General features: G+C 48.7%; 1 protein-coding gene across 3 annotated transcripts in view; it reads right to left on the bottom strand.

The window, feature by feature from the left end:
• LOC125463608 (caskin-2-like) overlaps positions 1-24685 on the bottom strand; it is a 281692-nt gene that overhangs the window by 141276 nt on the left and 115731 nt on the right. The window contains exon 1 of one of the 3 annotated variants that reach the window (XM_048555092.2): positions 9413-9636. The exons of the other annotated variants lie outside the window; for them this stretch is intronic. Within the exon in view, the coding sequence (XP_048411049.1) occupies positions 9413-9443 (31 nt within the window). The 5' untranslated portion in view covers positions 9444-9636. Of the gene's footprint in view, positions 1-9412; positions 9637-24685 lie in introns of those variants that run through there. 3 annotated transcript variants of the gene reach the window in all.

The following is a 24685-nucleotide window of genomic DNA, read 5'->3' as shown; positions in this document are numbered from 1 at the left end:
GAACACAGCAGGCCAAGCAGCATCTCAGGAGCACAAAAGCTGACGTTTCGGGCCTAGACCCTTCATCAGAGGCCCGAAACGTCAGCTTTTGTGCTCCTGAGATGCTGCTTGGCCTGCTGTGTTCATCCAGCTACACACTTTGTTATCTTGGATTCTCCAGCATCTGCAGTTCCCATTATCTTTGGCAGAGACAGAGTTAACATTTCAGGTGCAGTGATTTATAAGAATGGCTCCAGGGATAAGAAACTTCAGAATAAGGTAACATTGAAGATGTTGTGACTGTTCTCCTTGGAGAGAGATCTGAGAGGAGATTTGGTATAGGTTTTCAAGATTGCGAGCAGCTGGACACAGTAGATAGAAGCTGTTCCTGCTCATAAAAGAATAAAGAACAAGAGGGCATAGATTTAAAGTGAAGTGCAAACGAAGCAAAGGTGTTGTGTGAGAAAAGCATTTTCACTCAACGAGTTATCGGAAGGATATTATAAAACTGGGGAGGGTTTTAAAGAGATTTCCCAGGATGTGGCCTAGTATTGAAGGCTTGAGTTATAAGAGAGGCTGGATAGGCTGGGATTGTTTTCACTGGAGTGTGGGAGGTTGACAGGTGACCTTGTAGAGGTTTTTAAAATAATGAGAGGTACAGAGAGGGTTAATGGTCAGCGTCCTTTCCCCAGGGCGTGGGACCTCAAGACAAGGGGACACATTTTTATGGTGGCAGGAGAAAGATTTAAAAAAGACATGATGAGCAAATTTTTTACACAGAGGGTGATTTGTGCATGGAATGAACTTCTTGAGGAAGTTGTGGATGTGGGTACAATTACAGCATTTAAAAGGTATTTGGATAAGTAGGTGAATAGGAATGGCTTGGAGGGATATGGGCCAAGCACAGGCAGGTGGGGCTAATTTACATTGGGATTATGGTCGGCATGGCCTGGTTGGACCAAAGGGTCTGTTTCTGTGCTGTGTGACTCGATGAGAAGCTAAGGTATGGAATACACTGCTTATAAATATGAAGGAGGCAGGTTCAATTGAGACATTCAAGAGGGCATTGGCTCATTATTTGGATAGAAACAGTGAGCGGGATGAAGGGAAAAGGCAGAAGATTGGCACGAGGGATAGAACCAGTGCAGGTGCGATGGCCTGAACAGCCTCCTCCTGTTTAATAACAATTCTGTGATAACAGTAGATATATCCCTGTGTGATAAAGCTGTGACACTGGGGGGAAGAGGTGGGCCTTCAGCTGACAGGGGAGGATTGGTTTGGTATGGTGGGAATTATTTAGACTTCTTTTAAGTTTGAAAACACAAACATGCCTCCCCTTCCAGGGGCCTTTTGTTGTGATCCTGAAATGAGACCTCAATGATCTGCCTGTCAAGTTTTACTGAGCAATTAGGACATGGAGAGGAAGGAAGATTTCAAGGGGCCACATCATTCTTAGTGTTTGGTTCAGGTTCCGGGGTGTGTTATTGCTGCTTCAGTGTTTGCAAATTGTCCAAGATCTTGTCCCATGATCCCAAAAAGGCAGTTAAGGGTGAATCACATTGCTGTGGGTCTGGAGTCACATGTAGGCCAGACCAGATAAGGATGGCAGATTTCCTTCCCTAAACGACAATGGATTCACGGATATTATTAAACTCTTGAATTCCCAGATTTAGGTGAATTCAATTTCCACCATCTGCCACGGTGGATCACAGAACCTGGGTCTCTGGATTAACAGGCCAGCGATAACACCACTAGGCCATCGCCATTCCCTTAAATGTTATTCTTTGTTTCTGACGTATGAAAGTGATATAGTTGTATCTCTGACTTGGAATTAAAAAAAAACAGCTTGAGAAGGCCATTCAGCCCCTCAAGCCTATTCCACAATTCAATTCAATCATGGTTGATCTTACCTCCAACCATCTACCCACCTACCTCAGATCTGCACCCTTCAGGGAAACAGGCAAAATCTGGAACAGGTTTTTGAGACAACTGACAATCTATTTAGCAGCCTGTGTTAGTTTAATGATTTAAAGTAGATTACTTTTCTTTAGATGAATACAAATTAAGAGCAGTATGCCATTTAGATTCTAAGCCCACTTTGCTATTTTACTGTCTAAGTCAGAAAGGGTAATGCACCTTTAATTTAAAATCTATAATGTCTTGGCTTGGGGGAGCTCAGTGAAATGTCAGTTGTCTCTGGAAACAGTTTGTGGATCAGATTAATTTAGGTCACCAGGACAGAACAGGAGAAATTTGCTGACTCTGCAAATGCTGAGAGGTAGGGAAACAGTTTGAAAGCTTTTAGAGGCAGCACAACACTGAGGGGTCAGGGCACAAAGGAAGATATCAGCCGGAGACGGCGAGTGGGTCGATAAACCAGAAACCAGCTTCATCACATCTGGCCTCTCACACAACTGCTGCTCGGTCATGTTGAAATTTATCTCTGCAATCCTTTCCACTGCTCACCCACCTACTCAGTGCTAACTAGCTTCTCCTCACCAGAACACCACCTTCTACAGGCCCACCTGACTGTATTTCCAATGCCAGCCTTGACAACAGGGTGCAAAGAGAGCAGGCCGTTTTTTGGCAATTTTCTTATCCTGCTATCTCCCAACAGAATTGAAGAGTCAGCTGTAAACAGATTGCAAAATTGTGAGAATGCTCCACACGGCCCCTGTCCTGAAAGCACTAGGTCTCATCCAGGCCTGGGCTCCTTGTGCATGGGCTGCCCTCTTTACCACTGCCTCATGGTCAACCTTCATGTAAGAGCAGCACTGGGCTGTTCAGCTGTTAAGGGCATCACAGTCTAATCTGGTTGCCCATGCAGTGGGATTTCGTGGTACAGTCATAGGGTCTGTACTTTACTACTCTACTAAGAGGCTTGAATATAAGTCCCACATAATGATGAGGCAGCTCAAGATGTTTGGTTCAAAATACTGGTCTGATCACCCTTGGCCATATCCCATGGATAAAAAAAATCTCATGCCTCTGAGGGGAGTAAGTGTTGGAACTTAAGCACAAAATCCCAGGCTGGCCTTGGAATATGTGCCACACTGCTCGAAGTCCCACCTGAAAGGCATTAAACGGAGGCTGTATCTGCCCTTATTGGGGTGACGTGAATAATCCCACTATTTGAAGGAGAGCCGAGGTGTTGTCCTGATGTCCTGGCCAATATTGTCCTCAACTGACATCGCCAAACTATTACCTCCTCATGCGTCTCACTGCAGTTTGCCAGAACGTGCTGAGTGCAGATTATTTGCCACGTTCCCTATATTACATATCCTCCAGAAACACACCATTAGCTGTGAAGGTCACTGGGATGTCCTGAGGTTATGAAGGGTCCTAGTTAAATGGAAGTCCTTCTTTCCTTACACATGATGTGGAGGTGCCAGTGTTGGACTGGGGTGGGACAAAGTCAGAAATCACACGACACCGGGTTATAGTTCAGCAAGTTTATCTGAAAACGCGGAACTTCAGTCCAAGCTTGTGTTTTCAAATAAACCTGTTGGACTATAACTGGGTGTCATGTGATTTCTAATTATTTCCTTGAACACAGAAGGAACACCAACCACTCGAATAAGGGAAAAAAAGAACACAAATCAGGGAGGAGATAGCAGAAACGGTTTGGAGAAACTTGTGAACTTAATGCTGGATGTGAGACTGTCGGATCCAGTCATTAACAATAGTTAATACAACTGCAGTCTACATGAAACCCCTTTCTTTAAGGTAAGTAAGAGGACGTGAACAGTAACCTTATTTACTCGGTGCCTGTGGAGATTAAGCACCATCCATGTGGAGTGGATTACCGGGTGCCCCAGAGGATTCTGTGCAAGGCAGTATGGCAGTGAGCTGGCTGCAGTGGGGCTCCCATGGGAATGCTATACGTCAGCTGAGCTCCACTGCCCTGATGTACCTTAAAACACCAGCGTTACCCAGGGACTTCTTTCTGTGTGGAAGCAAAAGGGGACAGTCTTTGCAGCCCTGTCAGAGATGGGCCCCTTGCATAGCAGAGGAGCTGAATTAACACATGCATGCAGCGCTGAGGGAATGCTACGCTGGTGGTGGTAACAGGGTAAACTGAGGCCTTCTCAGGTGAATGTTAACAAGTCAGATAACCCTGTATGCAAAAGGATGTGGTCTTTTCTCCTGATATTTATCCCCCAACAAATATCATTAACAGCAAAGTACCCTGTCCTTATCACAGGCACTGCCTGTTGGATCTTGCTGTGCACAAATAGACTGCCTAATTTCCTCCTGTCAAACAGCAAGCAGGATCTTACTCGTCTCTGGTATATCACTTTGTGAGGTGCTGTAGAAACACGACAAAATCTACCATCAGACCTGGGTGTTAGGGAACCAAATGCCCTCATTTGCTATTTCGAACCAGTGTTCACAGTGTCAGTTACAAAGCCAGCCAGGCTGAATGAGGGGAGGGGACGGGAGAGCAGGGTGGCCTCCTTCTTAAACAAAGTTTGTTCTGTCTCAAGCACTTTTGCGTTGACATTGTGAGCAACCCACCGGCAGATTCCTGCCTCATTCTATTCAAGACAAATTCCGCTCCCCCCACACCCCATCCTTTGTCCATCGCACAATAACTGTGCTGTTTCGTGTTCTTTCTCAGATAGCCTCCCTCCCTTTCCCGTCCCCAATCGGAATTCTTAGTCAACTGGGTGAAGTAATGTTCCGCAAGATTTCAGAAGAAGAAAAATCAGTTTCAGTCAGAAAGGCTCCTCTACATTTTCTGAGGGCTTGTCATGGGATAGTCGACAGCACAGATTAGGAAGCCCACTCCCTGCTGCAGTCCAAAGTCCCAATCCAGAGACAATGATTGTATGCCTTGAGCACAAATTCTAGGCAGAGTTAGCCAGGACAGTAGGGAGGGGCAGCCAAACAGCCTGAAGAACAGAGAAGGCAGAAAGGTGTAAAGCCCCTTTTTCACACCTTACAGCAGCAACGACTGTTTTAAAAAAAAACAAACGCCAGTGGTTGCAAAGTGCGACATCCTGAGGTTGGGAGAACTGCTTTACAAATGCAAGATCAACATCACCAAAAATAAGGCAGATTATTTGGAATGGCAACACTGCTGTTCGTGGGAGCTTCCAGTGCATAAATTGGCAGCTGTGTTTTCTATATTATGACGCTGACAAGCTTTCAAAGGTATTGCATTGGCTACTAAGAGTTTTGGGATAACCTGAAGCTGCAAATGGTGCTACAGAAATGCAAGCTATTCCCTTGCAGTGGTCAGTTCAATGACAAAGTGCGCGTTTTTGTGTCAGAGATGCCTTCAAGTTACTTAAATGTGTGAAGCCAGCACAATGCTTTCTTTTTACTATTCACTCAAGCGATGTGGGCATCTCTGGTGAGGCCAGCACTTATTGCCCATCCCTAATTGCCCAGGGGGCAACTAAGAGTCAACCACAATGCTATAAGCCTGGAGTCACATGTAGGCCAGGCCAGGTAACAACAGCAGTTTGCTTCCCTAAAGGTCATTAGTGAACCAGATGGGTTTATCCCCAACAATTGCCAATGGATTCACAGTCATCATTAGATTCTTAATTCCAGCTTCTTTTTATTGAATTCACATTCCACCAATTGCCATGGCAGGATTTGAACCCAGGGTCCCCAGAACAATAGTGGAAATTCTGGATTAATAGTCTGGCAATAATACTACCAGGCTACTGCCTTCCCTGATAGAGCTGAAAGGATTAAAATACAGGGATTGGTTGCATTATTATGAACCCTCCTGTTTAGCAGATTAAGGGATGATGGGATGAACGTGTTTGAAACTATAAAGTGGTTTCTGCACAACCAGTATCAATAAAACACATTATCTAGTCATTTATCATTCTTGTTTGTGGGAGCTTAGTGTGTAATGTCCACTTTCAAAATAAATAACATTGGTTTCAAGGTGTACTGAGACATCCTGAGGTTGGGAGAACTGCTGCACAACTGCAGCTTGTTACAAATCTCAGACTTTTTGTTACACACATATATCACAGGCATTCACTTGGCTTAATATCACTGGTATATGACAGAGTGGTGATGGGATGTTCACTGATGATCACGCTATGTTCAGCACAATCTGTAATTCCTCTGATACTGAAGCAGTCCGTATTCAAATGCAGCAATACTAAACAATAGCCAGGTTTTGGATAACAAGTGGCAAGTAATTTTGATTGGCATTGTGTGGTATGAATGACTGTCTTCAACCAGACAGGACCTAACCACGGCCTCTTGATATTCAATAATGTTATCATAATGAACAGGAAGCCTGGTTCTCAACACAGGACTCCATCAACAAACATACAGAAATAGATCCAGTATACAGACTGCTGCTAAAACAACAGAACCCTGAAGTGAAAAAACCCATCACACCAGAGGATCATGTAAATCTGGAACACAGCAGAATACCAATGCTTTGATTAGAGATTGCACTGAATAATAACGAAATGTCTGAACATCACTGAACATCCAGCTCAGCGAGCTAACAAACAACTACATCACTCACTATCAACATCCTGGGGGTTACCATTGACCAGAAACTAAAATGGACAAGTAGTGTAACTAGTGTGGCCTCCAGAGCAGGTCAGAGGCTAGGAATCCTGCAGCGAGTAACTCACTTCCTGACTTTCCAAAGCCTGTCCACCAACTGCAGGGCACAAGTCAGGAAATGTGGTGGAATATTCTGCAACTGCCTGGGTGACTGCAGCTCCAAGAACACTCAATATCTACCCCAGCTTCAGCCTTCACTTCCTCCACCACCAACACTCATTAACAGCAGTGTGTACTTTGTACACAATTCATTGCAGCAATTTACCAATGTCCCTTTTACAGCACCTTCCGAACCCACGGCCACTATTGTCTAGAAGCGAATAAATAGGAACACCCTGTCACACACAATCCTGATTTGGGAATGTATCACTGCTCCCTCAGTGCCGATGGGCCAAAATCTAGCAAAGCTCTTCCTACCAGTTGGTGCCTGTACTGCACTGCAATGTTCTATGTTGTATGGTGGGCCTGCAGTGGTTGTAGAAAGTGGCTCACCACCATTTGCTCTAGGGCAATGAGGGATGCTGGGCCAGCCTGTAATGCCATGATCCTATGAACTATTAAAGAAATCCTGACATCAGTCATTCGCTAGAGAAAGCTAATATGGCAAATGATTTAACATCATACATTTGGAAGCTGTGAATGCTGTCCATTTACTCTGGAACTCAAGCTCCTCCTTGTTTCTGAAGATTCCAATTATTTTCTTTTCTCACGCCAGCACTTTCAAGTACGTTCGACACAGAAGTCAGAAATATGAACACTGGGTGATCTTAGACCTCCGGGGCCATACAGAAGCTGTGGTATTGCTGCTGGCCTGAAAGCCCAAACTCTGTGACACTTCCCGCCCTGTCCACAGGAGCTGCTCGAATGAGAAACATGAATGCATTCGGACGTCTGACTTCCATCAGGGAGCAAAGCAGCTATTTAATAAAAACCAACTGAACACATTCTTACACACTCTTCGCAAGCAGGAGTCTTGCCAAGTTGTAAGTGCTCTGTGTCAGTCAATGGTTTCCTGTTTGGTTAAGCAGCATTCCACACAACACATCAGTCACCCTTTCTGTGTGCAAGTGGTGCATGTGTGGAGCATGTTGCGTGTGAAGCAGGTGATGTGCATGCATGATGTGTGACATGTGCATGATGTATTTGCATACCGTGTGCAACTCTCATCTGAGTATGTTGCGTTTTTTGTGATAAACAAGCATGATGCACATATATATGACAGAATCAATACGTTGAGTGTGTGTGTGTGTGTGTGTGTGTGTGTGTGTGTGTGTGTGTGTGTGTGTGTGTGTGTGTTGTAGCCGTGGCTTAGTGAGTAACTCTCTTGCCTCCCAAACAAGAGGTTGTGGGTCAGGTCCCACTCCCTGTCTCACTGGGGAAGTTCACGACAGCAGGGCAGAAATCAGTCACAGAGAACAGTGGGGTCGCCTCCGACTCTCAAATAGATGCCAACGATCCCATGGCACTATTTCTAAAAGCAAGGGAGCTATCCCCCAGTGATCTTGTCAACACTTACCCCTCAACCGATACCACTAAAGCCCGATGACACAACCTGGCAAGTATTTTATTCCTCCCTTCGGGATCTTGCTGTGCACAAGTTGGCTACCAAACAACTGTTTAGAAAACGACTCGTTGGTTGTACAGCACCTTGCAATGCCCTGAGATCATAACACCACTAGACAAATGCAAGTCCTTTTGTGTCTTTCCTGAAGGTTTCAGGATTGACCTGTGCTGCACGTACCAGGCTGTACGCTAGGGTAGGGTCGCTACACTGTTCCACCTGATTAAAGAGTTGAAAACGCACACTTCTTCGACAAAACATTTGGTCACATGTGATAAAATCTCCTGAAGTGACTCAGTGATTAAACCTCTGTGATGCACCACAGGAAATTCGCCACACTAACCGCAGTATCATAAATGTGACATGTTCCTGGATATAGCGGAAGGCCTTATGATTGTGGTACGACACTACTGGGAGTTCAAGCATTATCTCGACAATTTGGGAATTCCAACTTTGGAAAGACCTGGGGATTGGCAGGGAGGACGAGAAAGTCAAATGCACTAAATGAGTGGGTTGTCAGAGAAACCCAACTGGGACATGAATTCGCCCTGAACTGCGAGAAGGCACATCCAACCAAGCAGCAGTCCCTCAGCACTGCAGTGGGGATCAGGCTCGGCTGGGTGTGGGTTATGGATACAAGATGCCCAAGCAGGTTTTACTGAATGACTTCGCAGAGTGAGGATCTGTCAAGGCTCCAGTCACTCACTCATTACAGTTATCTGTCACAGGCCACTTAGCACACACTAGCATACCTCTGTCCCTCCAAAGCAAGGTACAGGTCCACAGGTTCCCAGTCTGTGTCCATTTGTTAGCCACTCCATCACCTCACACAACTCCTCACCCATTAACCATGAATTCACTGACTCTCTCCCTTCCTCAATCGTTAACCAGTTATTCCCTCACACCTTTCTTCACTCCCTCAGACTGGATGCTCTGACTACGCCGTGACGTAAGGAGTTGCTGCAGACGGTCTTTGGACACACAGAATGTGGAGGGGCGCAGCTCCTGATCCTTGTCTGGTGAAGCCCCTTCAGGGATGCGCCCACCTGTGGGTATCGAGGTACAACGTGGAAGCCCAGCCTTGCCCCCTGAGCCCACGCCCCTGCGCTTGATGGTCACTACAGGGTACAGGCAGGAGGCAATGTTGGCACCAGCAACCAGAGCTTCTGTTGGGTGAGGATTACTCAATGCAGGAAGAAAATCAGTGAAGATTTAACAGAGAGAACAGTAGGATATTTAGCCGGTGGGGAGGGGGAAGGTGAGGGGGGATGGTGGGGGCGGGGGTGGGGTGGGTGCAGTTTAGGATGAAGACACACCAACCTGTCTGAGTGCAGGAACTTGTTTGGCCCATTCTGGACGATCCAAGTGGCTTCTTCCACAGTCACATTGGCTGCTCTGAGCTCCCTCTCTCTCTCTCTCTCTCTCTCACACACACTCGACAGTGGTCTTGCAGCCGTCCTGCTTAGAGGGCTGCCTGTTTGGGTGACCCTTCTCCTCCTCTGGTGGCTTTCCAGGCCCCCAGCAATCACACCCCTCACAACCACGCCCCCCCCCCAACCCTGCCTTTCCTCAGGTCTCCAGGGGGGACCACAGTTAGTTTCCTATCCACATACCACCCCCCACCAACCCCACTCCAAACCTGCCTTTTCTTTCCCTCTCTCTCTCTCTCTCTCTCTCTCTGTCTCCCTGTGTGTCTGAGCCCAGTGCCTGCTCACAGGGAATTTGAAAAGGGGAAGCTGGCTTGGCTGCAACAAGTAGATTCAGAAACCAGTCACGCTCGGACGTGCTGTCGGAATTTCACTCTCCCTCCCTCTTCACCTCGGCTCCACACAGGGAGAGAGGGAGAGGGAGGGGGGAAAGAGAGAGAGGGAGGCGGAGAGGGTGAGAAGGAGTGAGGGGGAAAGGGAGAGAGGGGGAGAGGGAGAGGGAAAGGGGGAAAGAGAGAGGGGGGTAAGGGAGAGAGGGAGAGGGAGGGCGAAAGAGAGAGAGGGAGAGGGAGGGCGAAAGAGAGGGAGGGTGAGAGGGAAGGTGGGAGAAAGGGGGAAATGAGAGAGGGGGAAGGGGGATAAAGAGAGACAGAGATGGACAAGGAAAAAAGATAGAGAGAGGGGGGAAAGAGGGGGAGAGAGAGAGAGAGAGAGAGAGAGAGAGAATTTGCCACTCACAGCCTGACACCTCCCTCTTCAGAAACTCAAGAGCTTCTTTCCCGCTTAAAAACACACATCTACGCACCCCAGCGTTCACAGAATAAAATCCAGGCAATATGGACTGTACACAGAGGTTTAAGTGCTTGACTGATTGAGGGTTTGAGGAGGTTTAGACAGTTTGAGGAGATTGAGGGTTTAGGAGGGTTTGAGGAGATCTTGAGGGTTTGATGTTTGGACGGTTTGAGGAAGGTTTGAGAAGATTGAAGATTTAGGGAGGTTTGAGGAGGTTGAGGGTTTAAGGGGATTTTGAATGTTTGAGAAGGTTTTGGGCTGATTTTGGTGGTTTAGTTGGTTTTGGGAGTTTGACAGTTGAGGTGGGTTTAGGAGGGCTTATGGGTTTGGGGAGATTTGAGGAGGTTTTGAGGGTTTAGGTGGTTTTGGGGGTTGAGGTGCATTTTGGGAGAGTTTGAGAGTTTGGGGTATTTGAAGAGGTTTTCAGAGATTAGGTGGCTTTGAGGGTTGAGGAAGGTTTAAGGAGATTTTGAGGGATCAGGTAACTTGGGGGTTTGAGGGTTGAGGTGGGTTTAGGAGAGTTTGAGGAGGTTTTGAGGGTTTAGGTGGATTTGGGGGTTTGAGGAGGTTTTAAGGGTTTTGTGGGGGTTTGAGGAAGTTTTAAGGGGTTAGTTGGTTTTGAGAGTTGAGGAGGGTTTGAAGGTTTTGCAGGGTTTTGAGAAGGTTTTAAGGGGTTAGTTGTTTTTAGGGATTTGAGGGTTGTAAAGCCACCTCTTTGAGCCTGACTTCCAAAAATAAGTCCTTTGAGGTGCCCCTGCGTGGTGACAGTTTTTGGGGGCACTGATGCTCAGGCCTCTGTGGGAACACTCCTACCTTTAGCGGCCCAGTCCCTCTTCCCCCACCTCGTATGGATCTCTATCCCTACCCCCGCACTGCTCTCTGACACACGGGAGGGCAGGGCTGGAAGGGACCACCGTCTCACACCACCTCAGCTTATACTCCGTGGAAAGGAACTGCACTTTCAAAGCGCCTGACACCTCCTCCTCCTGGCTCAGCGCTGCACTGTGACTCTCAGTAAGATCAGTCTGTTCAAGTCAGTGCTGCTCCTCCTCCCTCCCTCCCTCCCCGCTTGCAGATCACATCAGAGAGAACAGTGTGTGAGAGGACTAATTAAACACTGCTCCAATACAACGCTGTCAGATCCTGGTGAATCAAACTGCAAGGGAGGGAAAAAGAACAAGAGCTTCAAGAACTGTCCTGTTCATTCACAGAGGGAGACTTGCACAGGGCTCTCTCTTTACACTGCTTCTTAGGAAAATGTTTTAAGTCAATCCTCCCTTATAAGTCCATTTCAAATCACCAGCCAGGCATGACAGAACATTGATTCCTTTGCTTGTTCTGCAAATTAATTTATTCCGACTTCATCTATCTAATCCTCCAGCCACCCTGTGTTTTGTTTCATAATTATCTTGCCCCCCCACACCTTTGTAATTACGACCAACACATCTTGTTCAAATTAAGCCCGATTTCTGCAATGACCTGCCCAGCCCATCACCCAACCCCTGACGTCAGTCCACAAAGAACTGGGCATTGGGGGGTGCGTTGGTGGCACTTTGATGTACTAGAGACTGTCACTCACATGACCCACGCCAATTGATAACATTCCCACCAGTCGTTCAGCTACCCGCCCCGACACCAAACCACCCGAGATTGTGCTGTCCACAGAGTGACCACCATACAGGCCTTCATATTCAACATTCCTCCTGGGCCCCAGCTGGAGGTCAGGCTGAAACCTGGGTCTGGCCAAGATGCGGGAGATAGACTCCCACCAAGGGCTGTTTAGGTGGGTGCAGAACGTGGGAGGTATGGAGAGAATCAGAGGGGCCTAATGAAGGATGTGGAGGGTACCATAACAGGGTTGTAAGGGTGCAAATGGGAAGGCCTCAATGGTGTAAGGGAGCTGATGGGCCCAGTCCATTCATCTGCTCAACCACGGCAGTAAAGTATCAAAGGAAAACCAATCCCATTCTATGCTCGTTTAACATCAGAAGGAAGATCCTACAATCAGGGAACTGTGTAGGGACTGGGCAGCTGGGGCAGAGCAGTGAGAGGAATAATTCCTGGCTGATGTTGGGTCCCCTTTCCTGCGTGAAGCACAAAGCAGTGACTGTAGCACCTTTGGCATTACCCTGACTAACCTCATGCAGCTGAACATAGAAACACAAAAAATAGCAGCAGCAGCAGGCCATTCGGCCCCTTAGGCCTGCCTCACTATTCAGTGTGGAAAGAGGCTGTGGGGGAGGCAGAGCACTGGGGCATAATCCAGGGTAGGAAGAGAGAACAAGGCTATTGCGGGGTGGGGGCGAAGGGTTGGGGGACAGTGCAGGGGGGAAGGGGAAGTGGCTATTCACCCAACTCAGTATCCTGTACCCACTTTGTTCCCATACCCGTTGACCCTTTTAGCCTTAAGAACTACATCTAACACCTTCTTGAAGACATTCAATGTTTCAGCCTCAACTGCTTCCTGTCAGAGGGAAATCACAGCCTCCCCACTCTTGATGAAAAAGTTTCACCTCAGCTCAGTCCTAGAGGGCCTACTCTGTCCTTAGACTGTGATTCCCTGGTTCTGGGCTCCCCAGTCATCAGGAACATCCTGAACTTACTGTATCTGGCTCTGTTTCTACATGATTTTTCTAAAGTTCACTGAATATAGTCCTTATTGATTTAGTCTTTCTCCACACTTCAGTCTTGCCATCCTAACAATTATTGTCGGTAAACCTTTGTTGCCCTCACCCCAACAGCCAGAACATCCTTCCTCAGGCAAGGAGACCAAAACTGCTCTCACCAAGGCTCTGCACCATTTGCAGTAAGACTGGGCTGCTAAACACAGCTTCGGGTTCAAAGTGCCTTAAGCCACAAGGTGAGCGTAAACATTGGCACTCTCTCAGTTGCAGTTTTGTGTCTTCGGGACATCATCAATCATATCCAATTTTCTACATGCTTGTAAGCACACTGCATGCTAGACCCTCCTCAGGGAATCTGGATTGAAAGAGGGATTTGATTGGCTGAGTGGCTTGATGAGTGTTTTCAATAACTTTAAGTTTCTATGACCCCAACTCCCAGCGCGACACTAACCCTTGGACTACACTGCGTGCCTGCCCGAAAACCTGCTCCTTCAGCTTCCCATCACCGTTCTGGTGATTCTGTGCATCTTCTGTCAGATGGAGCTAACTGAACCACTGTATGATCCACTGGGGCCAGGTATGCAAGCCCCCTGCCCGTGGTGGAATTGTTATTCAGCCCTGTAAACAAGAAAGCCTCCAGCACCTCCTTGTGACACACAGATAGTGAGGGCTGGTTTGAATCCATGAGCTCCCACCCTCGGTCAGATCCACATGCTGCTATTTGGCAGAATCGCACCCATCCCAAATGGGTGGAAGTCAGTCCCACATCACAGAAGTGTTATACCACAGGAGCAGGCCATTCAGCCTATCCTGCCAGCACTGGCTCTCCAGGAGTAATCATCCATTTGCAAATCCCCAGCCTTCTCCCAGTGACTCCACACATCCTTCTTTTACAGCTGAGTCTAATTCCCTGATGGATGCTCAGACTGTAGCCACTTTTACCAGTCTTGGACAGTTGAGATCCTAACCACTCACTACAACTTTTCCTAATGTTTCTCCTTTTGCCTATCATCTTAAATCCGTTGTCTCTAGTTGTCAATCCTACCAACAGTTGCTCCATATCGGCACTGTCCAGACCCCGTTATGATTTCACCACTCTTTATGCTTGTTATACCATGTCATCTGTGAGCCTGAACCGCCCTGACCTCGAACCTTATCCTGACTGTTTCAATTGCTCATCCCCACCTCTTGCTGCAACATGAAACCCACCTTCAGTTCAAAAAGGACTCAAACCAGAATCAAAATGTTAACTGGTTCCCTCTCCACAACGCTGCCAGAGCTGCTGAGCTTCTGACGCACTTTGTGTTTCTTTTTAAATTTCAGATTTCCAGCGACTGCAGTATTGTATTTTGATGAAGGTGATGTTGAATACCTCACGTCAATTCTCCTATCGCTTCAAAAACAAGTCCCAACTTCCCCAAAGTTCCTCACCCATCTACACACATCCTGGGTGGGTTTTTTAATATCACCAGGACAATGACTAGCAAGTAAAGGGCCGAGAGTGAGTTCAAGGGGCAAAAGTGTACAGATATCAGGAATATTATTAAACAGAGGAAGATCATTGGCCCCTTTAAATCAGCAACACCGCTGTAGCTATGTGTATTCAATTAAAGTTGATCAGGTACTTCAGTTGTGAAGGTAGATTAGAGATGGTGGGATTTCACTTTGGAGAGGCTTGACAGGAGATTTGATCAAGGTGTTCAAAATCACAAGGGTCTGGTTAAAGTAGGTAAAATGTAGGATAACATTCATAGGCCTCTAGAGACAGTACTGTCCAAACCAATGACAGACGATCGTTACCCTCTTGAGACTCCTGAACGCCACGGTCTACTGTCCCTCCAATAGCCCATGCAACCCAACTCTTCATCCAGCCCAAACACTCCCTACCCCCAAGTCCAGAAACACTCCCTACTCCCCCTCCACACAGGTACACTCCCTACTTTGTTCATCAGCCACACTCCATACTTCTCCTCCACCCAGACACACTCCCTACTCCCCTCCACCCAGACGCACTCCCTACTGCCCCTCACTCAGCCACACTCCCTACTTCCCCTCCACCCAGACACACTCACTACTTCCCCTCCACCCAGACACACTCCCTACTCCCCTCCATCCAGACACACTCCCTACTCCCCTCCACCCAGACACACTCCCTACTCCCTTCCACCCAGCCACACTCCCTACTCCGCTCCATCCAGACACGTTCCCTATTCCCCCTCCACCCAGACACAGTCCCTACGCCCCTCCACCAGGTACACTCCCGACTCCCCTCCACCCAGACATACTCCCTACTCCCCCTCCACCCAGACACAGTCCCTACTCCCCCTCCATTAGACACACTCCCTACTGCCATCCTATCCATACCCACTTCCAAAGGCCCTTCAAGCTTCCATTCTATTCAGATATAACTCTCAACACCCCACCCCTCCTTCTGAATGAACATAGATGCCCCTTATCCCTTACCCCACAGGAGTTCCTCATTAAGGGTTAATTTCCATTATTCTGTGTGTCTGGATTAGCTGTTCAGAGAGATTGTATGGCCAATGCCCTCCATTCTCCACCTCATGACCCCCCACCCACCTCTTCAACCCCATCCCCTCCCCGTGCCATCTCACAGTTTAGTCCCTGTTGCTGTAGGCTGCCAGTTTTCACCATGTTACACACTAGTTTAGCCATTAACCAATCGGCACGAAGGCAGTAAAACGTACACAACTAAAAGGAAAAAAACACAGATGTTTTCTTCTCCCTCAGCATCTCACCAACCAATGTTTAGAAGCTTTAATGTTCCCAGCATACAACTGCCCAATATGAAGATGCCATGACCTATCACTCCGATCTTTATTCATTAGCGATGGACCATTCCCACTCATGGTGGGTAGTGATTAGTAACAGCACGATTCTCCATGATGGAGACATTCCTCCTGCAGAATCAGCAGCTCCTCTATCACAACAAACTCCTTTCACAATGTCTACCTCAGCAGCTCGCCAAGGCTCCTCTGCCAGCATCTTCCAAATAAGAGGCCTCACCAAGTCAGCCATTCAGCCCATCAGTCTGCTCGGCCACTGGATGAATTCGTGGCTCAACTGATAATCCTCAGTCCCACCTTCCTGCCTTATTCCTACACCTTCAGTTCCCTTCCTGATTAATAATCTGTCTGTCTCAGTCAGAACCCAGCATGGACAGCCCTGTGTGGTAAAGAATTCCGCAGATTCTCCGCCTTCCAAGGGAAGAAATTCCCCCCCATCTTTGTCTCAAAGGGGACCCCGATTCTGACTGTATACCCTCTGTATGTATGCAGCTGTAAGTTCCCCTCTGAACTGCACACCTTCCTGACCATGCTCAGTGGCCCCATTGTGTACTCACCATTAACGGCAGGAGATGACTCATCAGCAGTGCCAACAGCGGTATTCCAGAGGAATCTCATTCCATTGGTATCATCTTCCAGTGGAAAATAGCCATGTGCATCTGCTCTGCGCCCATGTACGTTATAAGGAGAGGTTGGATGGGCTGGGACTTTTTACCCTGGTGCATAGCAGACTTAGGCGTGACTTTATTCTGGTCTATAATCTTGAGAGCTATAGATAAGGTAGCTAGCCAACAGCTTTTCCCCAGGTTAGGGGAGTCTAAAACTAGGGGCCATGGGTTTAAGGTGATAGGGAAAAGACACAAAAGTGTCCAGAGAGGCAATCTTTTCACACAGAAGGTGGTGAGTGTCTGGAATAGGCTGCCAGACGTAGTGGTGGAAGCTAGTGCAATTTTGTCCTTTAAGAAATATTTGGACAGGTACGTGGATGGGATAGGTATGGAGGAATATGGACCAAACACAGACAAATGGGAGATAATGGGAACTGCAGATGCTGGAGAATGTAAGATAACAAAGTGTGGAGCTGGATGAACACAGCAGACCAAGCAGCATCTCAGGAGCACAAAAGCTGACGTTTCAGGCCTAGACCCTTCATCAGAGAGGGGGATGGGAAGAGGGAACTGGAATAAATAGGGAGAGAGGGGGAGGGGGTCCGAAGATGGAGAGAAAACAAGATAGGTGGAGAGGAGAGTATAGGTGAGGAGGTAGGAAGGGGATAGGTCAGTCCAGGGAAGATGGACGGGTCAAGGAGGCAGGATGAGGTTAGTAGGTGAAAAATAGAGGTGGGAGGAAGGGATGGGTGAGAGGAAGAACAGGTTAGGGAAGCAGAGACAGGCTGGGCTGGTTTTGGGATGCAGACCTCCCAGTCGCGAACCATTTCAACTCCCGCTCCCATTCCTCAGACAACATGTCCATCATGGGCCTCCTGCAGTGCCACAATGATGCTACCCGAAGGTTGCAGGAACAGCAACTCATATTCCACTTGGGAACCCTGCAGCCCAATGGTATCAATGTGGACTTCACAAGCTTCAAAATCTCCCCTTCCCCCACTGCATCCCAAAACCAGCCCAGCTCATCCCCTCCCCCCACTGCATCCCAAAACCAGCCCAGCCTGTCTCTGCTTCCCTAACCTGTTCTTCCTCTCACCCATCCCTTCCTCCCACCTCAAGCCGCACCTCCATTTCCTACCCATGGATTTCCTACCACCTCATCCTGCCTCCTTGACCTGTCCATCTTCCCTGGACTGACCTATCCCCTCCCTACCTCCTCACCTATACTCTCCTCTCCACCTATCTTGTTTTCTCTCCATCTTCGGTCTGCCTCCCCCTCTCTCCCTATTTATTCCAATTCCCTCTCCCCATCCCCCTCTCTGATGAAGGGTCTAGGCCCGAAACGTCAGCTTTTGTGCTCCTGAGATGCTGCTTGGTCTGCTGTGTTCATCCAGCTCCACACTTTGCTATCACAGACAAATGGGACTAGTTTTCATTGTGAAAAACAGTCAGCGGGGGCAAGTTGGACAGAAGGGCCTGTTTCCATGCTGTAGACCTCGATCTGTTGCTGGTGTGTGGGCCAGTTTGGAACCTCCTACATGTATGGGTTTCTGGCATTGCAAAGGGATAGAGTCTCTATGCCAGGCAGAGTTTAATAATAAAGCAGCGTTCGTCCCATTCTCTGCACATGTTGTGCCATCTTTCTGAGCTCAGCTCCTGGGGGTCAGCAGGGGCACCGGTGATGGATAAAGAGTGTGGCGTACAGGAAAAAGACGCCTCAGCCCAGCCTCCTCCCGGGCACTGTGATCTGCTCGCCCCTCCCACTGTGTTGGGACAGGCATGGCTGGAATGTATCCTGCAGCCAACGCCAAGATTCCTGACATTTCTCCCTGGAGTCGGGTGCAGAGTTTCAGTCAGAGTGTGGGATTCTTTGAGGTCCGAGCACGTCACAGACCCCACCCCACTCCATCAGTCATGCTTGCTTTCACCACGTTGAAAAACAAACAGCTTTCCGAGAAGAGACAAAAATGAAGTGGGAGCAACCCATGCATTGGCCCCTCCCCACCTTGTGCACTCTGTGAAGATCTGTCACTGCAGTGGGCTTAATAAAGGAAGAATTGCTGGGTCTGACAACTGGGGGCAGGAGCAGGGGGTCACCAGCTCACGTTAATACCGGCTCCTCACACAGAAAAGACACACAAAACAGGCGTCTCACACCATTCAGCCTCCCAGCAAGTGGTTAATCCCATGAAATCTAATCCCACGTAGACAACCCATTTCCCTTCATTCTTTGTCCCCAATTCCCTGCTTTCATCTATCCAACTTGTCCGCAAGTCAAGAAATGGTTTCTACTGCTATTTGAGTGCACTTGCAGCCTCTCTTGACACTGTCTCTGGCATTGACGTCCTGTTTCCATGACCCACCAGCCACTTGGGCCAGTCTGCTTCCAGCTACCTGGTCACATCTCTTTGAGGCAGTCTGTACCTCTGCTTAATCGCCACTGAATCCCCATTCCACAGAAAAAAGTTGCTCCAATTATTCAAGAAGTGCTTTGGCTTTTTATGTATTGATTTCCTCACTCCTGGTAATATCTTGGTGAGTCTGCGCTGGCCCCTTGCTATTACCTCAACAGCCTTCCATTAGTGAAGACCATAGCCATAAGGCCATCTGATGTAGGAGCAGGAGTGGGTCATTCAGCCCACTGAATCTGCTTCACCATTCAATGACTGATCTGATCATTTTCAACTCGACTCTCCTGCTTTCTTCACACAACCCTCGATTTCCTGAACAATTAAAAATCTATCTCAGCATTGAATATATGTAATGACCTAGCCTCGACAATCCTCAGCACGAAAGAACTCCACAGATTCACAGAGATAATGGGAACTGCAGATGCTGGAGAATCCGAGATAACAAAGTGTGGAGCTGGAAGAACACAGCAGGCCAAGCAGCATGTTAGGAGCACAAAGGCTGACTTTTCGGGCCTGGACCCTTCATCAGAAAAAGGGGGATGGGGAGAGGATTCTGAAATAAATAGGGAGAGGGGGGAGGCGGACTGCAGATGGATAGAGGAGAAGATAGGTGGAGAGGAGAGTATAGGTGGGGAGGTGGGGAAGGGATAGGTCAGTCCGGGGAGGACAGACAGGTCAAGGGGGCGGGATGAGGTTAGTATGTAGGAAATAGAGGTGAGGCTTGAGGTGGGAGGAGGGGATAGGTGAGAGAAAGAACAGGTTAGGGAGGCGGGGACGAGCTGAGCTGGCTTTGGGATGCAGTAGGGGGAGGGGAGATTTTGAAGCTGGTGAAATCCACATTGATACCATTGGGCTGCAGGGTTCCCAAGTGGAATATGAGTTGCTGTTCCTGCAACCTTCGGTTGGTATCATTGTGGCACTGCAGGAGGCCCAGGATGGACATGTTGTCTAAGGAATGGGTGGGGGAGTTAAAACGGTTCGCGACTGGGAGGTGCAGTTGCTTATTGTGAACCGATCGCAAAGGTGTATTGCAAAGCTGTCCCCAAGCCTCTGCTTGGTTTCCCCAATGTAGAGGAAGCCATACTGGCTACAATGGATACAGTATACCACATTGGCGGATGTGCAGGTGAACATTTGCTTGATGTGGAAAGTCATCTTGGGGCCTGGGATGGGGGTGAGGGAGGAGGTGTGGGGGCAAGTGTAGCACTTCCTGCGGTTACAGGGAAAAGTGCCAGGTGAGTTGGGGTTGGAGGGGAGTGTGAAGCGGACAAGGGAGTCGCGGAGAGAGTGGTCTCTCCGGAAAGCAGACAAGGGTGGGGAATGGAAAAATGTCTTTGGCGGTGGGGTCGGATTGTAGACAGCGGAAGTGTCGGATGATGACGCATTGAATCCGGAGGTTGTGGGGTGGTATGTGAGGATGAGGGGGATTCTCTTAGGGCGGTTATTGCAGGGGCAGGGTGTGAGGGATGAGGTGCGGGAAATGCGGGAGACACGGTCAAGGGCGTTCTCGACGATGGCGGGGGGGGGCGGGAGTAGTTGCGGTCCTTGAAGAACGAGGACATCTGGGATGTACGGGGGTGGAATGCCTCATCCTGGGAGCAGATACAGTGGAGGCGAAGGAATTGGGAATAGGGGATGGAATTTTTGCAGGAAGGCGGTTTGGAGGAGGTGTATTCTAGGTAGCTATGGGAATCGGTGGGCTTGAAGTGTGCATCGGTGGTCGAGAATGCCCTCGACCGTGTCTCCTGCATTTCCCACAACTCTTCCCTCACACACCACCCCCGCAATAACCGCTAAAAGAGAAACACCCTCACCCTCACATACCACCCCCACCAACCTCCGGATCCAACGCATCATGCTCCGACACTTCCGCCATCTACAATCCAACCCCACCAACCAAGACATCTTTCCATCCCCACCCTTGTCTGCCTTCCGTGGAGACCACTCTCTCCGCAACTCCCTTGTACGCTCCACACTCCCCTCCAACCATACCACACCCGGCACTTTTCCCCTGCAACCACAGGAAGTGCTACACCTGCCCCCTCACCCCCTCCCTCAACCCCCAGGATCCAAGATGACTTTCCACATCAAGCAGATGTTCACCTGCACATCTGCCAATGTGGTATACTGTATCCACTGTACCCGGTGTGGCTTCCTCTACATTGGGGAAATCAAGCGGAGGTTTGGGGACCGCTTTGCAGAACACCTCCGCTCGGTTCGCAATAAACAACTGCACCTCCCAGTTGTGAACCATTTTAACTCCCCCTCCCATTCCTTAGACGACATGTCCATCCTGGGCCTCCTGCAGTGCCACAACGATGCCACCCGAAGGTTGCAGGAACAGTAACTCATATTCCGCTCGGGAACCCTGCAGCCCAATGGTCTCAATGTGGATTTCACAAGCTTCAATATCTCCCCTCCCCCCACTGCATCCCAAAACCAGCCCAGCTTGTCCCCCCTCCCTAACCCGTTCTTCCTCTCACCTATCCCCTCCTCCCACCTCAAGCCGCACCTCCATTTCCTACCTACTAACCTCATCCTGCCCCCTTGACCTGTCCGTCCTCTCCGGACTGACCTATCCCCTCCCTACCTACACTCACCTTTACTGGCTCCATCCCCGCCTCTTTAACTTGTCTGTCTCCTCTCCACCCATCTTCTCCTCTATCCATCTTTGATCTGCCTCCCCCTCTCACCCTATTTATTTCAGAACCCTCTCTCCCTCCCCCTTTTCTGATGAATGGTCTAGGCCCGAAACGTCAGCTTTTGTGCTCCTGAGATGCTGCTTGGCTTGCTGTGTTCATCCAGCTCTACACTTTGTTATTCCATGGATTCACTGCCTTCTTGGAGAAAAATTCCTCCTCATCTCCATCTTAAACATGTGACTGCTTTGAACTAACTCCAAACAGGTCAGTATCCCATCACCAAGTCCCCCTTTATTCACACAGGAAGAGTCCTGGGCACTGACCCAGCTTCCTCCAGCCCTCAGAGTGAACTGAACCTCTGACACTCCTGTTCATACCGGTCAGCCAGGGCTCCCTGATTGGGCCAGGTTAACAGCCCCAATCAGGGAACTCACATTCTATGAGGTCCATGTAGCTAATCTTGTTATAATCACTACATTCTTATTCTGAGATGATACCCACTGCTCCCCACAAGGGGAAACAACCTGTCCATACCTACCCTGACATTTCCCCTTATTCTAAACTCCAGCAAAGTACATACCCAAATTATTCAACTGCCCTCATAACACAGCCCCTCCAAATCTGATATCAGCTGAGTGAAACTTCTGTGGACTATCTCCAATGTCAGTCTATCTTTCGGGTACTGACCCGAAACATCAGCTTTCCTGCTCCTCTGATGCTGCCTGGGCTGCTGTGTTCCTCCAGCTCCACACCGTGTTACCTCTGTTCGCGGTATAAGTTGACTGTGGTCTGACCTTGCATAGTTTTAGCAAAATCTCCCGATTTTTATATTCCTTCCCCTTTGGCAAAAAAAGGCCAATACTCTGATTACCTTTCACCTTACCCACTGAGCTTCTTTGTTAGCTTGTTTTGATTCACGAACAACTCCAAATTCTGCTGCCTTCTCAAGTTTTACTCCATTTAAATAATATTCGGCTCTTCCAATCTGTCTGCCAAAGGGTATAAATGCTCATAATGATCCAGCTGTGATCCCCGGATGGTTTCACCATTCCATCTTGGCTTCTATACTCAGTGAGGAAAATACTCATTGAGACCCTCTAACGAACAAGGGGCACAGCGCATACTTTGTGCCCAACAGAGGGGATACGGGTAGTGTGCCAATGCGCCAATGGGGTTGCTGTCTGCAGAGCAGTGCTAAAGGTGGGTGGGGGAGCGTATTCATGTGAGACTAGCATCAGTTAAAGCTAGCCTACACTTAAAAGTCAGCCTGTATGTCTGAAAAGGAGGTTCATCATCTTGACAACAAAGGACAAGACATGCTCAGCTGAGAGAAACCAGGGCCATGGAGCAGAGGGCAAGGGAAGGGGCTCCTGGATTCTCAGCTGCAGGCCTCAATGTCGGCAGTAAAGAGGCCGCACAGAGATCCATTTTGAAGGGAGAGCGAGCAAATAGCTAATGTCCAGAGTCTGGCCCTCAGCTTCAGAACATGCTCGACAACCTGATACTAAACTGTCAAGATCACTGAATCCAGTGATTCCTGGGATCAGGGAAGGTGGTTATCTAACGATAAAAGGTTTGGATCTGCATCCATCAGAGTTTAGACCGATTTAGAGGAGTTTCAAAACAAAGTAGAGACGACAGTAGAGTTGAGGTCACAGTCAATCCTATCAAATGGAGCAGCAGGTCCTGACGGGCTGAATGGCCTATTTCTGCTACTAATATGTATGCTCCTATCTCCGCTCACATGCATCCTGGAACGTCAGTGCTCAACAAGTGCCCCATCAATCTCACACACTGCCACACCCCAGCCATTACTCACTCATCCACAACCTTAAACATTCAGGACACATGCCAAACATTCTTCATAGTTCCCACTGCTGCAAACCTCAGCTCATCCCCACATCTCTCATTTTCAACATACTGCTCCTCAGCTGTAATGGTGACATCACCCACAATGCATTGTAATGTTCACTTGATACAAGTGGCTGTTAACCAGGGGGCAACAGTAGTGTTTGTGCTGAGGCTGGGGTAATGGCGTCACTAAGGTGAATCAGGACTATGGCATGTTTCTGCCTTCTGCATCTTCTCAGATCCTTTTTCACCAGCATTGAGATTATCCTCATTTTGTCTTCCCCCTGCAATGATCGCACAGTCTCAGAATAAAGGTGACACCAATTTAACACTCTGAGATGTGGAGGAGTTTCTTCTCGCAGAGGGTTGAGAGTCTTTGGAACTCACTGCTACATAGAGCTGGAGGGGCAAAGTCCTTGTGTGTATTTAAGGCCGAGATGGGTGGACTCTTGGTCAGTCAGGAAATCGTGGTTTACAGGGAAAGAGCAAGAAAATGGACGTGATGGATACATTCCAGCAGACTTGATGGGCTGAATGGCCTATTTCTACTCCTGAGTTATGGATCTGAGAATTTCTCACCAATCATGTCCAGCTTATTCGCAGAGGTTCAGACTAGCACTGTGCACACCCCTGGACACTACGGGGCAATTTAATGCGGCCAATCCACCCAAACCTGCACATCTTTGTACTCTAAGAGGAAGCTAGAGCACCTGGAGGAAACCTACGCAGACATTGGGAGGACGTGCAAACTCCAAACAGACAGTCGCCCGAGGGTGGAATTGAACCTGGGTCTCTGACGCTATGAGGTAGCTGTGCTAACCACTGAGCCAGCTTCTCAGTCCCAGTGCTCAAAGGGTGTCTCCCTTGCCTGGAGAATTGTCACCTTGAGGGGGAGTGGGGAGTGGGGTTCCTTCCCCCAGGTACACCGATCTGCTGCCCTCTGTCAGGAAGACCTGACACTAAATCTCTGGTGTGTCCCCACCCAACCCCACAAACTGCTGTCACCCTACCACACCAACACCCCAAAAACTACTGCCAGCTGCCCCCAACCGCCCCAGATAACCTGAGCTTGGGTCTTCTGAACGCCCAGAGCTGCTCCACCTCGTCCTTTATGGCAGTCTGAGGCTGTCTCTGTTGAAAACCAGCAGATCCTTCACCAGCTTCTGTGACTGGCAAAGACAATCGCATGGCACACTGTCCCATGTCAGGGGGTAGGTTTGGCATGGGATTGTTTTTTGTGCCTGTGGCATATAGTTTACAGATGTTCGCGAAGCAGATGGTTGACAACAGAAGAATAAGAAAGCAGGGTAGTGTTGAGAGTTAGGGATTTACTTGGAGGGACCTGGGTCTGACAGATGCCTCCTCCCATCCTTCACCTCCAGAGGAGGTCAAAGTCGCCCTGGCAAGGACCACACCCTCATGATCACACAG

This window comes from Stegostoma tigrinum, chromosome 22 (genome assembly GCF_030684315.1).
Source record: "Stegostoma tigrinum isolate sSteTig4 chromosome 22, sSteTig4.hap1, whole genome shotgun sequence".
In the NCBI taxonomy this organism is placed as follows: Eukaryota; Metazoa; Chordata; class Chondrichthyes; order Orectolobiformes; family Stegostomatidae; genus Stegostoma; species Stegostoma tigrinum.
Note: the sequence above shows the minus strand (reverse complement) of the source record. Positions and strands in the feature narration are given on the sequence as shown.